The following is a 19989-nucleotide window of genomic DNA, read 5'->3' as shown; positions in this document are numbered from 1 at the left end:
TGTCATTACTGGTGTCAAAAATATCAAGTGGCATAAACTACTGTTAAAGAAACGCGGAATGTAGATATCAGTTTCAAGGTTGGACAGGAAGTGTTTACAATCACTGGCGGTGAGCTGCCCTGCACGGCGACGAGTGACATCACGCGTACGAATTGGCTCGCTGAAAATATCAAGGCTAGTTAGGAGGGACGCTGTTCAGTGAGCTAACAAGTGTGTCACACGAGGCACGTTCTGTGAGTATTCGGCTGGAATTACTTAAAACTACGTGAGAAATGAACTAGAAGGATTGTAAAGAGTGAGGGCTGACGCAGCGCATCCAAGGCGTCGCCTTACCACTCTGCTATACTTGATGGCGGCCATTTATTTATGGAAATAGTAATTGAGGTAATACAGTGTTTTCAGAAGCATTGTGATGACATTAATGTTAGGGAACAAAAGTATTGTAGGAACTCGGCCCCAGAAAGCAATACAAAACACGAGTATACCGCCGCTAGCAGACAGCTGAGGTGGCGCGTTTACTTGACCGACTCCTCTGTTATTCTAATCGTGGCGGAGATTCCCTCCTCCCTCGGCGATACACGCAGGGATGGCGCAACACCCCCGGCAATCAAAGAACTTCACGGCCGCTAAGTATAGGCCAAACTTCCCTGGTCATTAAGTCCAACCCTCCACTCGCCGGCAGCCTCGGGGCGGTCATCTGTCCGGCATCCTAATACCCATGATTGGGCACCGCAGCCTCTCCATGCGACCCCAGTGACCCTGGGCCACCCGGGCCCTGGAGAGGAAAGACTGGCACACGTAGCTTTGTAGACCTTTAAAGCTGAGATATTTTTTTAAAGAAAACAATAGTGTTTACTATTTTTCTCGAGAAGCAGCACAAATAGTATGCAGTGTAGTCCATCCCTTACTTTTGAACAGGCTAAAGAATGAAACCGACTTAGTTATGCAACGTGCGTGTATGATGTATCCCTCAATCTTCGCCATAATGGTGAGTTGCTACGTGCTCGACGTCGATATTCCGAAACAGGCAATGTGGAGGTTGGGATGATGGTAGCAATGCGCCAGACGATGACGAGTAATGTCAGTGTCTGCATACTCGTTTTTGTCATGGGTGTATCGGGACGCAAGGCTGGTCTGGGGAAGTACATGGTAGCCCATACATGGTTTGAAAAGGTTCGGACAATGACATAGTGCGTAGAGTCGTGTGGCGTAAGTTCGTGTGTGGTGGCGCTTCACATCATGATGCATTGCAGGTCGTCCCAACACTAACGTATACTTAATCTGCCTCCCCCTCACCCCATCTTTCCTTTCCCCCAGGACGGTGTCGTCAGCGGGGGTCCTTGGCGCCCACCTGCTGTGCTCGCGGGTGCCCGGCCTCACGCCCCGCCAGAGCCGCATCTGTACGCGGGCGCCTGACGCCATGGTGGCCATCAGTGAAGGTGCGAGGGCGGGCCTGCGAGAGTGCCAGCGGCAGTTCCAGCATCATCGGTGGAACTGTTCCCTGGCGTCTACCAGCAGCAGCGCGTTCGGCCACATCGTTCTTGTGGGTCAGTTAATAATGGCTGGCGAGGTTTCATCCATGCTTTTCTAAACTTCACATTTCAGACATTGATTGATATTATGCAGCTTGTATGGCACTTACTAACACAAAGATGGAAGCGAGCACCGTGACAGTAACACCCTCGTTCTCACTCGTCAGGATGTTACTTGTACTTCTGTCGCTCAGGATCATATGTAATAATCATAATATAAGAGTAAGACGATATAGTCATTCATGTTTCTGGGCTTCTAAAACTCCAGATGAACCTCTTAAAGTAGCCCGAGCTGCACGTACTGCATTGCATCCCTGACCATTAGGCTGTCGTGGAGGGGAAGGTATATGTAACCTTTCTCCGCACTTGAGCATGGGATTAACCCTTGCGACATACCAGCAAGCCATCCCCGCTCCCAGAGGCTCTCAGCGACCGTGTCCCCATTATTCTCCCGCCGCCGGGCAAGGGTGAGCACACAGCGCCCCACAAGGGTTGCTTCGTCCCCTCAACACGTGCGCACCGTTCCTTTTCACGTCTCTTTCACTGCTCCCTGCCTGAGCCCCTGTTCCCCCTACTTATCTCCTTCTTTGCCCTCAGCTCTATTTGTTTACGTAATAGCATGTAATCCTCGTTTTGTACCGATTGTCATTTTTGTTCTCTAAACCCAATTCAAAGGTCCATTAGCCTGTTAAGATCCCCCCAGGACATGGTCAGCTTGCCATATTTCTTCACCGAACAACACTCTTCTCGTAAACCTTCCTACAAGATGAGCAGGATTCTTATGAGTGTTTACCAACTACGTGTCCGTGTTCATGTAACTTTCAACTTGCTCAAAACTCCTCTCGAAGATGATCTGCAGACCGATTTACTGCGTGACATGTTCACTATTCAGGGACTGGCCTGCACCCCCTCGTTGTGAAAGCGTTGTGGACAGTCAATGAAGAAAGTCTTTTGTGCCTCCAGTCTTAACAATCAGTTACGGTACATTCTCCTGGATGATCCTTTTCTAACGGAGGGAATCTGGCACAAAAGCCACCAATGAGGCTCGCTGCCCGCGGACATTATCTTACAAAAACCAAGGGGAGTGAGTTGAGCAGGGCAGGATGGGGCCCCGGACTGAACCAGATCATTTGTCGCATCACGAAGCCTGTATGGCCGGGGACAAGAAAACACCCGCCCTGCCATCCGCCCGGTGGCGTAGTTTGTGCTGGGGGCGCAGCTCCTCTTTCAGTGGCAGATGCACATTAACTGAACACATTAATTATGAACGCTAAAGTTCATGTATGTTTTCACATTATCAGACAACTTTTACAGCATTCGTAAGATGCAAAATATATAAATACTGGGTCTTTCTGAGTTCACTCTCGACATCCGCCAGCGCTGGCCACACCCATCTCTGAGGGGAGGGAGCCAGTGTGTGGTCAGCGTGGCCATCATTGCACCGAAAGTAAAATTTATTAGTAATAAATGTCATGCCTTGAAGGAGCTAGTTGGGTGAGCATCAGAAGTGGCCGCCCGTCAATCATGCTGTAGGCCGCCTCCTCCCCCTCCCCAGCAAGCCCAGTCACCCCCTTAATGGCCGGCCTCAGCCCCACCAGCCACGCGTCCCCTACAATTTTATATCTAAATCACTCGTAGCGCTGGTGCCAGAACCGGTTGGGTTTCTTTATCTGTGTGCCCGTTTTCTGGCGTTGTAACGGCCCATCAGCAAGTATCCGCATGAAATCTGTGACGAGAATACCTCACATGACTTCTGTGATTTTGCAACGCCATACATGCCTGACATAAAGTGCAGGCAGCAAACTGTGGGTCATTTTCGGGATATAATCTCGTGGAGGCAAGACGTTAAACATAACGCCACAGAACTCTTCAGTGCTGCTGCTCCCGCCATCAGCCCTCGGGACATCACCATCGAGGGGCCGCCCGGTGATTATGACGAAAAAGGCAGACACACGCAGACAGGCCGCCCTTGAATGTGGCATTGCTGGGTTATTGCCGCACCGGTGGCCTGGGGCAGCAGTCCTTCACCCGCTTCTTCCGAACGCCGCATTACACGCAAAGAATGTCTTGGAATCAAATAATTGTCTTGATGTTAATTAGTTTTTTCAGGAATTCATAAATAAGTAACAGCGAACATGATCTGATTTGTCGTAACTCAGTTGTGTTGGTCTACGGAAAAGAATATACAATGACTTCTTGGTGTGGTTACCTGGATGGCTGAAGGCTTCCTTGACATTTTTTTTCTCAACAAAGGAAAGTTCCTAGTGTATTAATCTCTTGTGAATTATGACAGCTATGCCTCTAAAAAACAAAAATATTAATGGATGTCAGGTTAGTTATTGACAAATAGGAACAGTTCAGTGCGGTGAGCGATGGTGCACCTCTGAAGGCCCTCACCTGTTCTCCCTCACCAATCCTCTCACTGGTATCCACAGGGAGCCGCGAGGCCGCCTACACGTACTCGGTGACCAGCGCGGGAGTCACCCACAGCGTCACGACCGCCTGCTCCCGTGGCAACATCTCCACCTTTGGCTGTGACGACCGCAGGCGAGGGCGGTACAGTTCTTCCGGGTGGAAATGGGGCGGCTGCAGCGCCGACATTAGGTGAGAGGTGCATGTTAAGAATGTCCTGTTTGAACTCTTCATTCTCCTGGACATATATATCACAGACTTACTGTCAATGCATGCCCCAATACAACATATATGAAAGATGATAAACGCGGGCATTCAGAATGAAGCAAGCTTACGTGTGCATGTACACCAAACAGCGTACTTTCATACACAGGACACCCAAATACTGATATACCAACACTCACAATAATGAGACAGATTCAACAAGTTACGCACGCAGCCCCATACTCATCGGCCCCTTGTTCCTTCCTCCTCCCGGCCGCTTGCAGGTTCGGGGTCAGGTTCGCGAAGAAGTTCCTGGACGCCCGCGAGGTGGAGGGGGACGGCCGCGCCCTCATGAACCTGCACAACAACCGGGCGGGACGCAGGGTTAGTGTCCAGGGCGCCGCCTCCACAAGGCAGCGGCGGCTCCGTGCATGCTCACCAGAAACTGTTCTTGCTTAGAAAATTTGCATATTGTTGTCCTACTTGTCCCTGCTCCCACTGATCCCCAATTTTTTCCTTTGCACATGCGGCTGTTAGAAGTGTAATAATTGTTACTAAAGGTACTTTAGTTATCTCTCTTCTAGCACTATTTTCTTAATACTTTTCCTTTTGAGCATATTAATATTGCTGCTAAGAATAATATGCGCATCCGTGGAGCAGTGGTCAGCGCGCCTGGCTACGAATCCACGGGCCTGGATTCGAATCCTGGCCCGGGCAGTCGGCGTGCAGCTCACCCAGCTGTTCATCCTCCCTTCCGGGCTGGTCGATAAATTGGTACCTGGGGAAACCTGGGGAAGGTAAGCTGTGGCAATCCCGGATATCACATTGGCCCGTGTCCCGGGGTATTGGGTTCTTACTTAACACAGACTCAAAAGGCCAAAGGTACAGAGATGAGCACCGCAGCACGCGCAGCTATAGCGTATGCACCCGCTTATGAATAGAACGATTGTATAGCTGCCTTTCATCCTGACGGCTGCTCTATCAGTATAACAAGAGTAGCAGAAGCAAGGACAGCAGCGACAGCAGAACCATCACCGCCATCACCACCACCACCAATAACAACACCTGCTAATAAAGATAATGATAATAATACACACACACATAATAATAATAATAATAATAATAATAATAATAATATTATTATTATTATTACATATTGTTATTATTATTATTATTGCTATCATTTTTTTTCATTACTACAATCATCGCGAAATGGATAACACTTCCTTTTCTATGGGGCGGTGGTGGAAGGGGGGAGTGCAGCTCCAGGGGTGCCAAGGGGGTGCCGTGTCCCCATGTTGGCGTGAAGTACTAACCCGCGTCTTGCCCCCAGGCGGTGCGGAGCGGGATGAGGACGGAGTGCAAGTGCCACGGCGTGTCGGGCTCCTGCACCGTCAAGACCTGCTGGAAGACCCTCCCGCCCTTCACCTTCATCGGGAAGCACCTCTTCCACAAGTACAGGAAGGCCAAGTCCGTCTCAGTGCATAAGGCATTCTCCACCCCCTTCCCCTTCCATTCACCTCCTCTCCCTCTTCATCTTCTCTTCATCCTCTTCTTCTTATCATTATCCTCCTCCTCCTCCTCCTCCTCCTCCAGAAGTGCTTTAATCCTTCCCGTAACCCACTCCTATGGCTGATGAATTGATTAAATCACTGAAAGCAGGCAGTCCCTTAATGAGCCAATAGGCTTTCTGCTGCCTGCTCGTCCATGTTTCCATGTTTCCATGTCTCCTCTTCCTCCTCCTCCTCCTCCTACTACTACTACTACTACTACTACTACTACTACTACTAATAATAATAATAATAATAATAATAATAATAATAATAATAATAATAATAATAATAATAATAATAATAATAATAATAATAATAATAATAATAATAATAGTAATAATAATAATAGTAATAATAATAATAATAATAATAATAATAATAATAATAATAATAATAATAATAATAATAATAATAATAATAATAATAATAATAATAATAATAATAATAATAATAATAATAATAGTAATAATAATAATAATAATAATAATAATAATAATAATAATAATAATAATAATAATAATAATAATAATAATAATAATAATAATAATAATAATAATAATAATAATAATAATAATAATAGTAATAATAATAATAGTAATAATAATAATAATAATAATAATAATAATAATAATAATAATAATAATAATAATAATAATAATAATAATAATAATAATAATAATAATAATAATAATAATAATAATAATAGTAATAATAATAATAGTAATAATAATAATAATAATAATAATAATAATAATAATAATAATAATAATAATAATAATAGTAATAATAATAATAATAATAATAATAATAATAATAATAATAATAATAATAATAATAATAATAATAATAATAGTAATAGTAATAATAATAATAGTAATAATAATAATAATAATAATAATAATAATAATAATAATAATAATAATAATAATAATAATAATAGTAATAATAGTAATAATAATAATAATAATAATAATAATAATAATAATAATAATAATAATAATAATAATAATAATAATAATAGTAATAATAATAGTAATAATAATAATAGTAATAATAATAATAATAATAATAATAATAATAATACTCTCCCACCTACATACATTGATATTGATAGCATTACAGGAAGCCACATATGTCGCCAGTGGTGAGGTGGAACAGCAACGAATTTTTCATTGCAAAAGTGATTCTCCTTATTTGCTCAGGGCCGGAGAAGATCCACGCCTCACCTGCGTCTGGAGAGGGTCAGGAGAAGAGCTCGACGGCCCCGCAAGTTTCATCTCGTGCACTTGGAAAGGAGTCCCAACTACTGCCAGATGAATCCCGCGGTGGGTTCGCTGGGCACCATGGGTCGCAAATGCAACAGAACTTCGTCAGGTAATATACTGCGACCTCAAAATTTACTTGCATTTTACAGTGTTTGTTTCTCCACACCTTTAAGCGTAATCATCAATGTTGTTGCTAGTTTCCTGCCGAACTCCTAGGGGCTGTATGCAATAAAATTCGACATAATGCGACTCAATAATTGTGACCCAGCAGAGCTTTTTTTATAAATTCCCAGCACAGTGCACCGTTACAAAGTGATGGTTACAGAGTTAGAGTTACAGAGTATCGGTCAGACTTTCACTGCTCCTCTTCATCATCAGGGCCAGGTGGCTGTGACCTGCTGTGCTGCGGCCGCGGGTACAACACTCACCAGTACACACGCACATGGCACTGCAACTGCAAGTTTCACTGGTGTTGTTACGTGCAGTGCCACACCTGCATGGAGGACACCGAGGAGAACAACTGCAAGTGACCGTCCGTAGCGGGAGGCGGCGAGGCTGTGCTCTCACGGCAGAGATTCTTCATTGGAGGGCGCGAGGGACATAGTTTCGTTCAGCATCGACAAGGTTCTTCAGTGACTGCGAGACATCTCTGAGCGGTGACGTCGTACAAACACTCCGTAATGGATGGCATTGCCTGAAACGCTGTGCTAGGTGGCCCGCGTGTTTACAACATGGACGCCACCATCAATGTTCTCTTCTCCCCTGATGCGCAGACACGAACAAAGGTGATAGGCTTTCTGCACCATCAGTGGGTGTCCAGCTAAGGATCCACACCAGCCAACCCTCAACAAGAACGACTGCCTTGTACCTCCCTATGTGATCTGCACGGGTCTGTGTTTTGTCAGACGACATTAGGTGCTGGTGTCTCCTCTGACCTGGTAGCGAAGCATAAACCAACACACGCCCTCCATGTAGCGGCGGCCAACACAACGCTTACTCCTGAGGCAGCTGTTGACGGAACACCAGTTGCGAGTAGTCTGACTAACACTTTTACGAGCTATATAAACAATTTGGATATTCGTAATCAGTGATCTGTCTTGAGATTTATCAAGTGCTGTGAGAATATTTGCATATCAACGCTTTGCCATGACGGAGCCTAAACAGTCTCTGCACAAACTGCAAGGCAGAAAGAAGAGCTTTTACATATGTTTTTTACAATATTTACATGAAAATGGTATATCTAGATCTTTTATTAATACTCTTGTGATATCCCTTTGTGACTCCCTTAGATAACGTCTTTTGCTGTCACCACGAGTGACCGCCGGTGGAGCGACATTTCTGACAGACCGACTAATATATTCTAAACACATCCCGACTTTAGAAACACATCTACTGCCCTGTGTGTGTGTGTGTGTGTGTGTGTGTGTGTGTGTGTGTGTGTGTCCGCCCGTCCGACTGCAGCAATATTTCCATGGTCCTCGTCATTTCAGGGATGAAGTGAGATCTTTGCTATATTTAGAATTTTATTATATGACAAATACATACGTTCATTGTTTCGATATGTCATACAAAAGGCTGATATTCGGCAAACAACTGTATTTACACTTAGATGTGGCCTCATAATTGCGTCACAAACCACAGGTTGCAGCTTCACGGGCATGACGGACGGGGCAACCAGTTTTCTACGACTGTTATTTTTCCTCTGGCGAGCTGAGATAACTTGGAAACTACAAACCTTGCTGTGATGCCCATAACACCCACGAGCGTGCTACATGTAAGCTGTCCTCATTGAAGTTTATATATATATATATATATATATATAGCCTATATATATATATATATATATATATATATATATATATATATATATATATATATATATATATATATATATATATATATATATATATATATATATATATATATATATATATATATACACATGAAATACATCTTTCTTATGCAGTAATGCACTTGTAATAAAGCTGTGATCGGTGCCTTCGTGGTGAATTGGTTAAAATGCTTGACTACTAATCTGAGGGCCTGGGTTCGAATCCCGGCCTAAGTAATCGACGCCCAGCCCAGCCTGCTGTTTGCCCTCCTTTTCTGGCTGGTCGACAAATGAGTACTTACCTGGAGAAACCTGGAGAAGGTAAACTGTGGTTTATATATACCACAAGCCCAGAAGCCAATGAGGAGATGAGCACCGCGGCCAGGCTCAGCTGTAGCGTATACTCCCTTGAATCTCCTAGTGTCTACCTACCTAACTACCTAACTAACTAACTTCTAGTAATTAACCATCTAACGATCTAACAAACTAACTATTGAACTATCTATTAAACTAACCATTTAACTATAATTATAAGTAACTATACTCGCCGCACAATTAAGAGGCGGAATGGGGGCCCCCTCACCCTCCCCTCAGGGCGCATGGATATGACTGTGTGTGTGTGTGTGTGTGTGTGTGTGTGTGTGTGTGTGTGTGTGCTTGGAGGCGCCCTGAGATGATGTTATTGTGCCAATTACGGATAATTCTCTCTCTCTCTCTCTCTCTCTCTCTCTCTCTCTCTCTCTCTCTCTCTCTCTCTCTCTCTCTCTCTCTTATACTCATAGCTATCAGGTGCTCCTTGCCGCTTACTCAATAATTCTGGGAACGTCTGAACACACAGGAAGGCATTTTTATGTACGAGTATGTGTATGGGAGGGGAGGACCTAAGATGGGCATTAAAGTTAAAAATAGAAACAGCTGGCTAATTTTCTTTATGGGTTCAACTGACACTTTCGAATCGGTGCTCGACCCAGGCCTGGAGCACCGCTTCACGAGGAAGTAAATCTTCATTACCGACGAGACGAGCGGCGAGGCGGCACCGCGGCTCCAGGCGGGGCGGCGGCTCCTCCGACACCCGCGTCATGCCCTTCAGCTTCCAGCAGGTGAGTTACGAGCGTTTTTTTCATTATGAAGCATCCTGTGCAGTCACCGTGACAGTCACGCAGCACTTGATCTTTGTTATAGAATATTCAATGCTAATCGAATTCAGGTGGACGCTAATATGTTTGAATAATTATATTTGTATTTAGATGTTTTTGATAAGATTTGACAATGTTAGCACAGATTGAAAAAGTACGCATGACTAAGATTCAAGTGTCCGAATTTTTAAGCTTTTCTACACGTGTCATTCTCAATCAGGCTTGTTTGGCGTGCGTGGCACACACACACACACACACACACACACACACACACACACACACACACACAGTCTATATATGACGTTATGTTGTCATGGCAACTGTTCCAGCCAAATACCTAACAAGCCAACAGTAATGAATGTTGACTATTCAATCAGTAAATCAGCGGAACGAGGCACGCCGGATGGTGTTATTAACCGTTAAATAATATGAATGAATCCAGTAGTTTACTTAATAGGTAGTCTATATGTTAATAAGAAAACATCACGCTTCACGCTGACAAGCCTTATTCTCGAAAATATCTTATCCGTTCACTATAGTTCGACTTTAATATTTGAACTTTGTATATTAGGATATTTGTCAATCTCTTTCTTGGCACAATGTTAATAGATTAACATTCTAATGATCGTCAGACGGCAACATCCTCCATTCAGTCCTTACACCCCCCCCCCCCCTTACACACACACCGGTACAAGGGCGATAAGGAAGGAACCTCGCAGAGGGCTAATTTCCATATTCAAGCAGCCTTTGTTTCCTCTTCTGAACACACACTGAGAGATCCAGTACGATCATTTGCTGTGTTGTGGCACCTCTCCAGGCGACTGAGAGCCTAATAACAACACCCAGACAAGTCACTACGCGAGATGCCTTGCGGCGAACGGGAAACTGAACCAGTGGTTGAAACTTCGGTTCGTGGGTAGTTGCTAGATGTCTGGTAATCAAGAATTCTAGAAGGCTCTACATCCAAGCATGGGGACTATGTAGTATCCTTGCAGTTAACAGACCACAGTCTTGCAGATGCACTGGCGAGGTAATGTGCCTGGCTTTGCGTTAAACTGTAGTCCTCCCTCCCGGCCCATCATAATTTGCTGACCGCATGGGTGAGTGGCACCTCTTCCATCATTTTGCTGCCGATATGTGCTCAAAAATAAAGCAAAAAACACCACAACGAGACTTAATTAATTAGGGATGCAGACATATGGGTGAGTTTAAGACATTCCCTGGACACTAACAGACCGTCGTGTCCCGTACATCGATGTGTGTGTGTGTGTGTGTGTGTGTGTGTGTGTGTGAGACTGGTGACTGTAGCTCAGCGGTGCGTCAGTGAACGGTTTATATCAAGGGTAGGCAAGCCTCCTTGGCTCAGATGTCGGGGTGCAGCGGGCGAGGCCCCAGTGAGTCGATTTGTTGCCACGCTGTTACCCTTTCCTTGTCAGTATATTTTATTTCCTGAATATGCTTTTCATTTATAAATGGTGTGTGAAAAACACCATAAAATAAAACCTTTCTAGAATAAATGTTTTTTATACAATAACACAGCCTGGAAGGATTGTCTAGCATATAGGCTATTCCTTTTCTCCACATAGGTATATCACACAGGTATATACTTTTTTATATACCACCAGCAGACGAGAGGCTTAACAGACACTCTCTTGGATGTCTGAACGACAGCCAGGCTGGACTGAATGATCCAGCAGTTGCTGCAGGTTAGTGATTGTCACTGCTTAACACACACACACACACACACACACACACACACACACACACACACACACACACACACACACAAACGTATGGAAGTGGATTTTCTATAGGTAGGTAGACTGATAAATAGGTAGACCTAACCAGGTGAAAATATTAATATATAAATCTAATTACACAAAGAATAAGATTTTTACCCTAGTATATATTTTGCTTATTGTTCATTATCTTCATTTGCATGAAATGCTGAGCAGCCATTATGAAGGTGTATCGAGGGAGGGAGATAGTTAACTAGTCATTGCCCTGGGTTATCAGTGATCCTGATCATGGGCTGCATTTCGTTCGTATGAATAGGCCAGCTGGGTCGTGTGTCTAGGCAGGGACATTTTGGAACAGTGGAATCTTTACTGCGACACGGACCAAAGTTAGCATCGTGATTGCTGTTTACCTGTTTGGGTCTTGGCATATGACATATTGACATGCACTGCTGGCCTTCTATCCCGTACAATGCATGTTTATTCCCAGAGGATAGTAACTAGATGGTTAGGTACTTGTTGCCAGGGACCGACACTTGAGTGGCAATCCGGGGGTCAGGACTCAGGAGTGGGCTGGACAGGTCAAATTTGGCACAGTTGCACCGTAAGTTAATTGGCTCGAATTTTGAACACGACAATGTTATCAAATTTATTAGTGTGGTGACGCAACCTTAATAATTGTTTACAACACCACAGATGTGCCTAGCCTGGGCCATCCCGTCTGATCATTTATAATTATATGGGCCATTAAGTATTAGACGGACCAGTCAGAGGGCAATAACTAATAATATTTGACTCCTTAACCTTTGCAAATGGTAACTTAAAAACAATATGTTGCAGTTTGTCATAGTTCCCAAACAAGGGCCTTTTGAGTGTATTTTTGTTAGTGAAACTATTATAAATACAAGTATTGCTGCATGTCACTCCTGGTGACTGTATTCCTAGTAATACTGACGGCATACAGGCTTTGAAGGAGGGTCATTAGTTTTCTTCATATTTATCTTCAGACCTGAATACTTTCAAACTGTGTAATCTCCTTGATATTTTTTTTTTCAAAATAATTCAGTAAGACTATAGCAACAGTAGTTGTGGAGGAACAACACAGAACCTGATGATTGGTTAGAGAATGAATATGATGAAAACCAGAGTTTACCTTCCCCAGGTTTCCATTTATCAAGCATCCTGAAAGGGAGGATGAACAGCTAGGTGGGCTGAGTTTTTAACACAGGCACACACATTCAGGAGACCGTGGGAAGTAGACTTTGGGTAACCCGCACGGTACACAGCCTTTATGTGAATGTGTTCCTGCCCACCAACATTTATTCAGGCTTTGGGAATTCTGATTCTGAAAGCCTTTTGTATATACTTGAGCTACTTTATTAAACTCAAGTATAGGAATTTCTGAACTAATTATAAGGTCTTCTCATCATGATTTACTCCCACACATTTCGTTTTCTTTATTTACTCATCTACAGTTACACTGGGACTTTCCAAATACAGCAAAACATACTCGCCACCTTCCTCTTGGCCACCCTGACTGTTGTACAATTCCATGTAGGTAAATTCTTTACGTACGTAACTACCTCTTCCATATTATTTGTGACATTCACAAGAGCAAACAACTGGTATCTGCCAATGCCCAGTCTACTGGTTGTGTTCATGTTTCTGCTGTTCTTCCAGCTTGTCCATGCTAGATTTAGATCAGATGTCAGACAATTTTAAGCTCAGTTATCCCAGCTCTGTCATCTACGTAGTTTTCTTCCTAATCTTTGTACTCCATCAGGTTTTCTGTTTCATTTGTTTACTGCCACTGATCATGGGTATATTTCCAGGAACATTAGTCAGTTTGCCATTTGCTTTTCTTATATTTCCTCCAGTCACATTAATTAGAAATTCTGATTATACAAATTGATTTAATAAGCCATTTCCCTGAGCATAGGGATAGTGGAGTGTTGCTACTTATGTGACAAAAATTGGTAAGGAATATATGAGTAGGTCTAAGATTAACAAAAAAAAAAAGGTCAGTGGCTCTGGAGAAGAACTGGAACAATTATAAAATAAAACAAGATTAATTATCCCATCAGTATATTAATGAATAACAAATGCATTAGTAAAACCTTTGTAACAATTAAATTAAAGCAGGGGTCGGCAGCCTTTTGAACATAGAGTGCCAAGTCTAATTAATGCCTTTTCTTTTACTACCTTGCGTGCCAGGTGTTATTTTTTCCCACATTACAAAGCGTATGTCCTATGGAAATTGAGATCATAATCATAGACATAGACTCATAGAGTATGTAGTGACCATTATAACTAAAGTAAAGTGTATTTTCCTGCACATGTATAACATAAATGTTACCTTTTTGTAGCAATTAGCATTCCTTGTAACTAAAAATATATATTTTTTTTTTTATTTTAAATTTATACTCACAATATTAATGCGATCCTTGCCCTTGCTTCCCTTTGGCCAAAGTTGAAATTTCAGGTGAGTATCTGGACACCTTGAGCTTCACACAACCGTCAGAATGATCCGTTGTAAGCTTGCTGCGATGGGGGTTGAGGATGTGCCTCATGTGTGAAAATATCTGCTCACATTGATATGTAGATCCAAATGCTCATAGCAATGTAAAAGCTACCTTCTTCATGCAATTTAATTTATCAGGCAGTGAGGTCCAGGAACTTAATATGGAGGCTGCATGATCATTCGTACTAGTTTCCAATATTTCTCGAAGATCTTTAAATTTAGTTGACCACAATGATGAGGCCTGAAGGTCAATCAACTGCATTTCCAACTCCTCAGTTTCCATCCACTCAAAGAGAGACTCGTCCAACTCACTGTCTTTAAAGGTGTCTGGTCTGATTAAAAACGAAAACACTGGGCCAGTGTGTTGGAAATCTTGAAATCTGATTGAGGACTCCGACTTTAATTCTTGCATGTACACCTGAAGATCAGTAGTGTTGACAGGATGAATTGCAGACAAGTTCTTCAAGTTTTTGAAGTAACGGAAAGAACCAGTTTTGATATCTGATGAGTAAACTGCAAGCTTTGCAACAAATGCCTTCCAAATATCATACAAATCCATCACTGTTTTTCCTGCACCTTGCAAGATAAGATTGAGGTCGTTTAGATGTTTGGTGATGTCTGAGAGAAACATAAGTTTCACAGTCCAGTCTCTGTCCTCCAGCTCAGGATAGTCCTGGCCTTTTTCTGATAAAAAAAAATCTTCATTTCATCAAAGCATTCCACAAACCTCTCCAATACCTTCCCACAGCTTAACCACCTAACACTGCTGTGCAAGGGTATATCTTTGTAAGCACTGTCCACCTCTTCAAGGAAAGCTTGAAACTGCCTGTGCGTAAGAGAAGAGTGTGCAACAAGAAAATTCACTACTTTGGTAACAGTAGCCATCACTTTGTTGAGATCCGAGCTCGAGATCTTGGCACATAAATTTTCTTGATGAATTATGCAGTGCAATTTCAGAATGGGGTGTCCAGTTTTATCCTCAACCATCTTAGTAAAACCCTTGTTTTTTCCTACCATGGCAGGGGCACCATCCGTTGTAACTGCAAAAATCTTTCTTATGTTAACCCCTCTGTTCTCAAAATGATCAGTGAATGTCTTCAGTATGTCCTCTCCCTTGGTAGTGCCACACATAGGTTTAAGACAGCACAGCTCCTCGTGTATCTCTGTGTCACTATACCTGGCAAAAACAGCCAAGCGGGGAATGTCATTTATATCCACGCTTTCATCCAGGGCCACACTGAACACAGGTGTAGTTGTTAAAGCAACAGTTTGTTGCTCACTTACATTAGCAGCCATTTCAGAAATACGTCTCTCCACGGTCCTAGCTGAGAGTCTTGTCTTTTATCCTTGAGATGATCATGTGTGTGTTTGATATGCCATCAAATAACACCTCAGAGCACTCTAGGAAAGCTGCTTTTATAAAATCTCCATCAGTAAAAGGCTTTCCATGCTTGGAAATACACAGAGCTTGTTTGTAACTGGCCTCAGTTGCATTGTTTTTGTTAGCACTTAAACACATTACTTTGTTTCTCATAGCGCGATACTGCTTTCTTAATCGCTGCAGCCTTGTCTGTACTGTCCTTGAAAGTCTTCTCGTGTCTTGTTTCAAAGTGTCTTTTAACACTCGATGTGCGGCACACGACATTCTCGCAGCAGAGAGCACACACAGCACGATCATTCTGCTGAATAAATCCAAAGTCATTTGTCCATGATGACTGAAATGATCGGACATCAAGCTTGACTTTTTTCGCAGTAGCCATGGCGACAGTAACTAGAAAGAGTGTCACTCACGGCGGCTAAATAGTTACTGAAGCAGAAATAGCAACGTTGCCGCTGCGTGACTGATGCGTCAGCAGCGGCAACGTGTCTCATACTCGTTTACATCTCGTTGTACTCACGTATTCCTCATCGCGGGTACGAAACATTTTCGTTTTAATTCAATGTATCATAGGAAAGAATGATTTAAAATCGTTCGAAAACTTAAACTGTGATAAAAGTAAGGATGTACTATCTCTCTCTCTCTCTCTCTCTCTCTCTCTCTCTCTCTCTCTCTCTCTCTCTCTCTCTCTCTCTCATTATTCTGTTTTTTAGCTTTTTCTTTGCTTCTTCGAATCACGTGGCGTGCCATAGGCAAGCACTCTGCGTGCCGAGTCTGGCACGCGTGCCAAAGGTTGCCGACCCCTGAATTAAAGTTTTTAATGACATTGCAGCATGTCGAGGGTGGAGGGCTATTCTAATATTGGTGTTACTTTCTTTCAGGTGTGGCCAGGTGTTGCAACCCTCCAATAAGCACCTGTACCAATCTGGATAGAGATGTGTAGTTCACAGTGTAAGGACAATCCAGTTGTCAGTCAAACATCTGGCACTGTTCCCCAAAAGAGCCGACAAACTCCGAGCCAAGTTTTTTTTCTTTTCTTTACACTCTGGCCTATAGCGCTGGTAGGCTTTTTTCAGGGGACTGGTGGTCGACCCAAGCCCGTCATGGCGCAGGCAAGTGTTTATAGCAGCACCATTTATTCTTGGCTCATGCTGCCCGCCGGAGCTCATTCTTGATTCACTTGGACAGTTCCTCTAGAGTTGGGGTTGATAGGTGATCTTCAGGACAGCACGTGGGTAGCCTTATGCCACTTGGCAATGACTGAAAAATCCCAGGTGGTAGCAGAAGATTTGAACCCGCATTGTCCAGAACATGGTGAACGCAGGACCTGCACACTAACCATTCAGCCACTGCCTCTCTGTTCCAACATGAGTAAAAAATGAGAGGCCAGAAGAGAGTGGTTGATTTCAAATGGAGAAGTGTCTAGATAGGCAGGAGGAAATAGATGAAGGAAGGCTGCCCTGGAGTTAACCTGCATAAGGAATTTGGATAGTATAGAGACGAGTAGAACGTTATGTGAAGAGAGGGGCCACAGTAGAGGTGGAGGCATGCAGTTAGCAAGCTTAGAAGGGCAATCATCATGAAAATGTCTGTAGAAGACAGAGGGGCAACATTGCAGCAGAGTTTGCTATAGAAGAAGAGAGTTTAAGTTTGACTCCATCGAGTCCAAAACAGCTATGTGAGTGAAGCCCCTCCTATATGAAATGCGCTCTCCATACGAGGACAGACAAGGCCCCTGGATATCATTTGTGAGGGGTAAAAAACTGAAAGACTAATACAGAACACACAACTTCAAAGAAGCTGATTTAGGAAGAGGTGAGATGAAATTATGAGTTGAGGATAGACCAAATAAGTTTATTGTTTAAGTGGACAGCCGAGTGTTGTCATAGAATAGGGAACAGATGTTCGGAATTCTATCCCTCTGTTTTTATCTCGTGTTTCCTTTCAAGCTGATCTATCTATGCTGTGGTAATCCTGCCACTGTCTTCCCCTAAGCCTATCAGCACCTGTATTCTGTACGACTATTTTATCTCCCTCTTTGAGGAAAAAGTCAATTTCTCCGCCTATCAACTCAACAAATTCCATCGTCTATTCCCTAGTCTTCGACCACACTCAGCAGTCCCCTTCCTCTACACTAAATATTCTCTGTCTATCCTTAACTCAAAACATTAACTGAAAACTTATTTCCTCTCTTGCTAAATCAGTGTCTTCGAGGTTATGCATTTGTATCGTTTTCACCAGTTCTATTCCCCCTCACACATGCTGTCCACATACAAGGGTCTTTTCTGTCCTCATATGGAGTATGACAGAAGTCTTAGACAAATGGTGGAAAATTCTGTAGGATCAAGGTCATGGCACGAGAGGAAGTGACATCTTGGCATACATAGATGCAGCATCCAGCTTGGATTGAAAGCTAGGATGAAGATAGCAAGAGACATACATCACGGCAGCCACTAATACATAGGAATACATAGGAGGAACAGACCAGAAGACCTATCGGTCTATGGCGAGGGTGTCTGTTTACTACCGCTACTACTAGTAATCTACGTGTGATAGGACAGGGCAGAATAGATGAAGGCTCCTCCCCACCCACCTCTCCCTCCGGCAACGTGCCGGCAGGAAATAGTTAGAAGAGAAAACCATGTACCTTTAAGGAGGAATGGGACATGGAAATTTTACAGTAAAGAGAGAAATAAGAGGAAATTACTACCCTTAACTTACACTACTGGTAACCTAAGCTGTGGGGGAAAATGACTTCATTACATAAGAACATAAGAACACAGAAACACAAGGAGAATGGAAGAGGACGAGTGGCCTGCACAGGGCAGCCTCAGGATCCCCCCTAATACTCACGATGGGTGAGGTGTAGTTTCAGGGGCACAGGTGGAGGCTTGATCCTCGTTTTACCGGCGGTACTAGGCACGGCACAAGTAACCTGTCACCTTACTGCACCCACACCTCACTCCACCTGTCATGCGGACATTAACTGTTGCTTTACTCTATTGTTAACTTACGCTACTTGCAATCTAGGTTGTTGGGGAGAATAATATATAAGTAACACAAGAAGAAGGAAGTTGAAAAGAGTAACACAAGAAAAAGGAATTTGAAAAGAGTAACACAAGAAGAGGGAGTTTGAAAAGAGTTACACAAGAATAAGGAAGTTGAAAAGAGTTACACAGAAGAAGGTATTGAAAAGAGTAACACAGAAGAAGGTATTGAAAAGAGTAACACAGAAGAAGGTATTGAAAAGAGTAACACAGAAGAAGGTATTGAAAAGAGTAACACAGAAGAAGGTATTGAAAAGAGTTACACAGAAGAAGGTATTGAAAAGAGTTACACAGAAGAAGGTATTGAAAAGAGTTACACAGAAGAAGGTATTGAAAAGTTACACAGAAGAAGGTATTGAAAAGAGTTACACAGAAGAAGGTATTGAAAAGAGTTACACAGAAGAAGGTATTGAAAAGAGTTACACAGAAGAAGGTATTGAAAAGAGTTACACAGAAGAAGGTATTGAAAAGAGTTACACAGAAGAAGGTATTGAAAAGAGTTACACAGAAGAAGGTATTGAAAAGAGTTACACAGAAGAAGGTATTGAAAAGAGTTACACAGAAGAAGGTATTGAAAAGAGTAACACAAGAAGAAGGAATTTGAAGATAAATAACACAAGAAGAAGAAATGTGAAGTAACACCGGAAGGAAAATGCAGAGAAGTAACACTAGAAAAATGAAAATGGAAATGAAAAGAATCATCCACCTTTCGGCCCAAACCAACATCACAAAATTATGGGCGAGTCTCTTCTGGGAGGAAAGCGGCTCGTTCAGACCCAGGAACACCAGAAAGGATGATAGAAACATCAAGAAAAGGAAAACAGAAAAGTCATCCACCTTTCGGCCCCTGGGGCCGCAGGGTGGGTGACGGGTGAATCTCCTCTGGGGAGAAGGAGGCTAACCCACACAGTCAAGATAGAGGATAGAGAAAGGAAATTAAATCATCGAGAATATCGATATTGAGGAGCAGATGAAAGCACATCGATATTGAGGAGCAGATGCAAGCACCTCGATATTGAGGAGCAGATGAAAGCACCTCCATATTGAGGAACAGATGAAAGCACCTCGATATTGAGGAGCAGATGAAAGCACCTCGATATTGAGGAGCAGATGAAAGCAACTCGATATTGAGGAGGAGATGAAAGCACCTTGATATTGAGGAGCACATGATACCACCTCGATATTGAGGAGCAGATGAAAGCAACTCGATATTGAGGAACAGATGAAAGCCTCTCGATATTGAGGAGCACATGATACCACCTCGATATTGAGGAGCAGATGAAAGCACCTCCATATTGAGGAACAGATGAAAGCCTCTCGATATTGAGGAGCACATGATACCACCTCGATATTGAGGAGCAGATGAAAGCACCT

At 42.9% G+C, this 19989-nt stretch overlaps 1 protein-coding gene and 1 long non-coding RNA gene across 3 annotated transcripts; both read left to right on the top strand.

The window, feature by feature from the left end:
* The first annotated feature begins 1299 nt into the window (after positions 1-1299).
* LOC126992837 (protein Wnt-2-like) lies at positions 1300-8397 on the top strand. Its single transcript, XM_050851664.1, has 6 exons — positions 1300-1547; positions 3968-4136; positions 4433-4532; positions 5482-5618; positions 6904-7075; positions 7345-8397. Exons 1-5 carry the CDS (start codon positions 1421-1423, stop codon positions 7016-7018), a joined length of 648 nt encoding a protein of 215 aa, XP_050707621.1. The 5' UTR covers positions 1300-1420; the 3' UTR covers positions 7019-7075; positions 7345-8397.
* Positions 8398-18731: 10334 nt separating this feature from the next.
* LOC126992838 (uncharacterized) lies at positions 18732-19403 on the top strand. Of its 2 annotated transcripts, none has more exons than XR_007747116.1 (3): positions 18732-18753; positions 18862-18942; positions 19022-19403. It is a non-coding gene; the product is annotated as an uncharacterized LOC126992838 (long non-coding RNA). The 2 variants fall into 2 exon arrangements; XR_007747115.1 differs by having other exon boundaries at positions 18995-19403.
* The last annotated feature ends 586 nt before the right edge of the window (positions 19404-19989 follow it).

This window comes from Eriocheir sinensis, unplaced genomic scaffold, assembly GCF_024679095.1.
Source record: "Eriocheir sinensis breed Jianghai 21 unplaced genomic scaffold, ASM2467909v1 Scaffold507, whole genome shotgun sequence".
Taxonomy (NCBI): domain Eukaryota; kingdom Metazoa; phylum Arthropoda; class Malacostraca; order Decapoda; family Varunidae; genus Eriocheir; species Eriocheir sinensis.
Note: the sequence above shows the minus strand (reverse complement) of the source record. Positions and strands in the feature narration are given on the sequence as shown.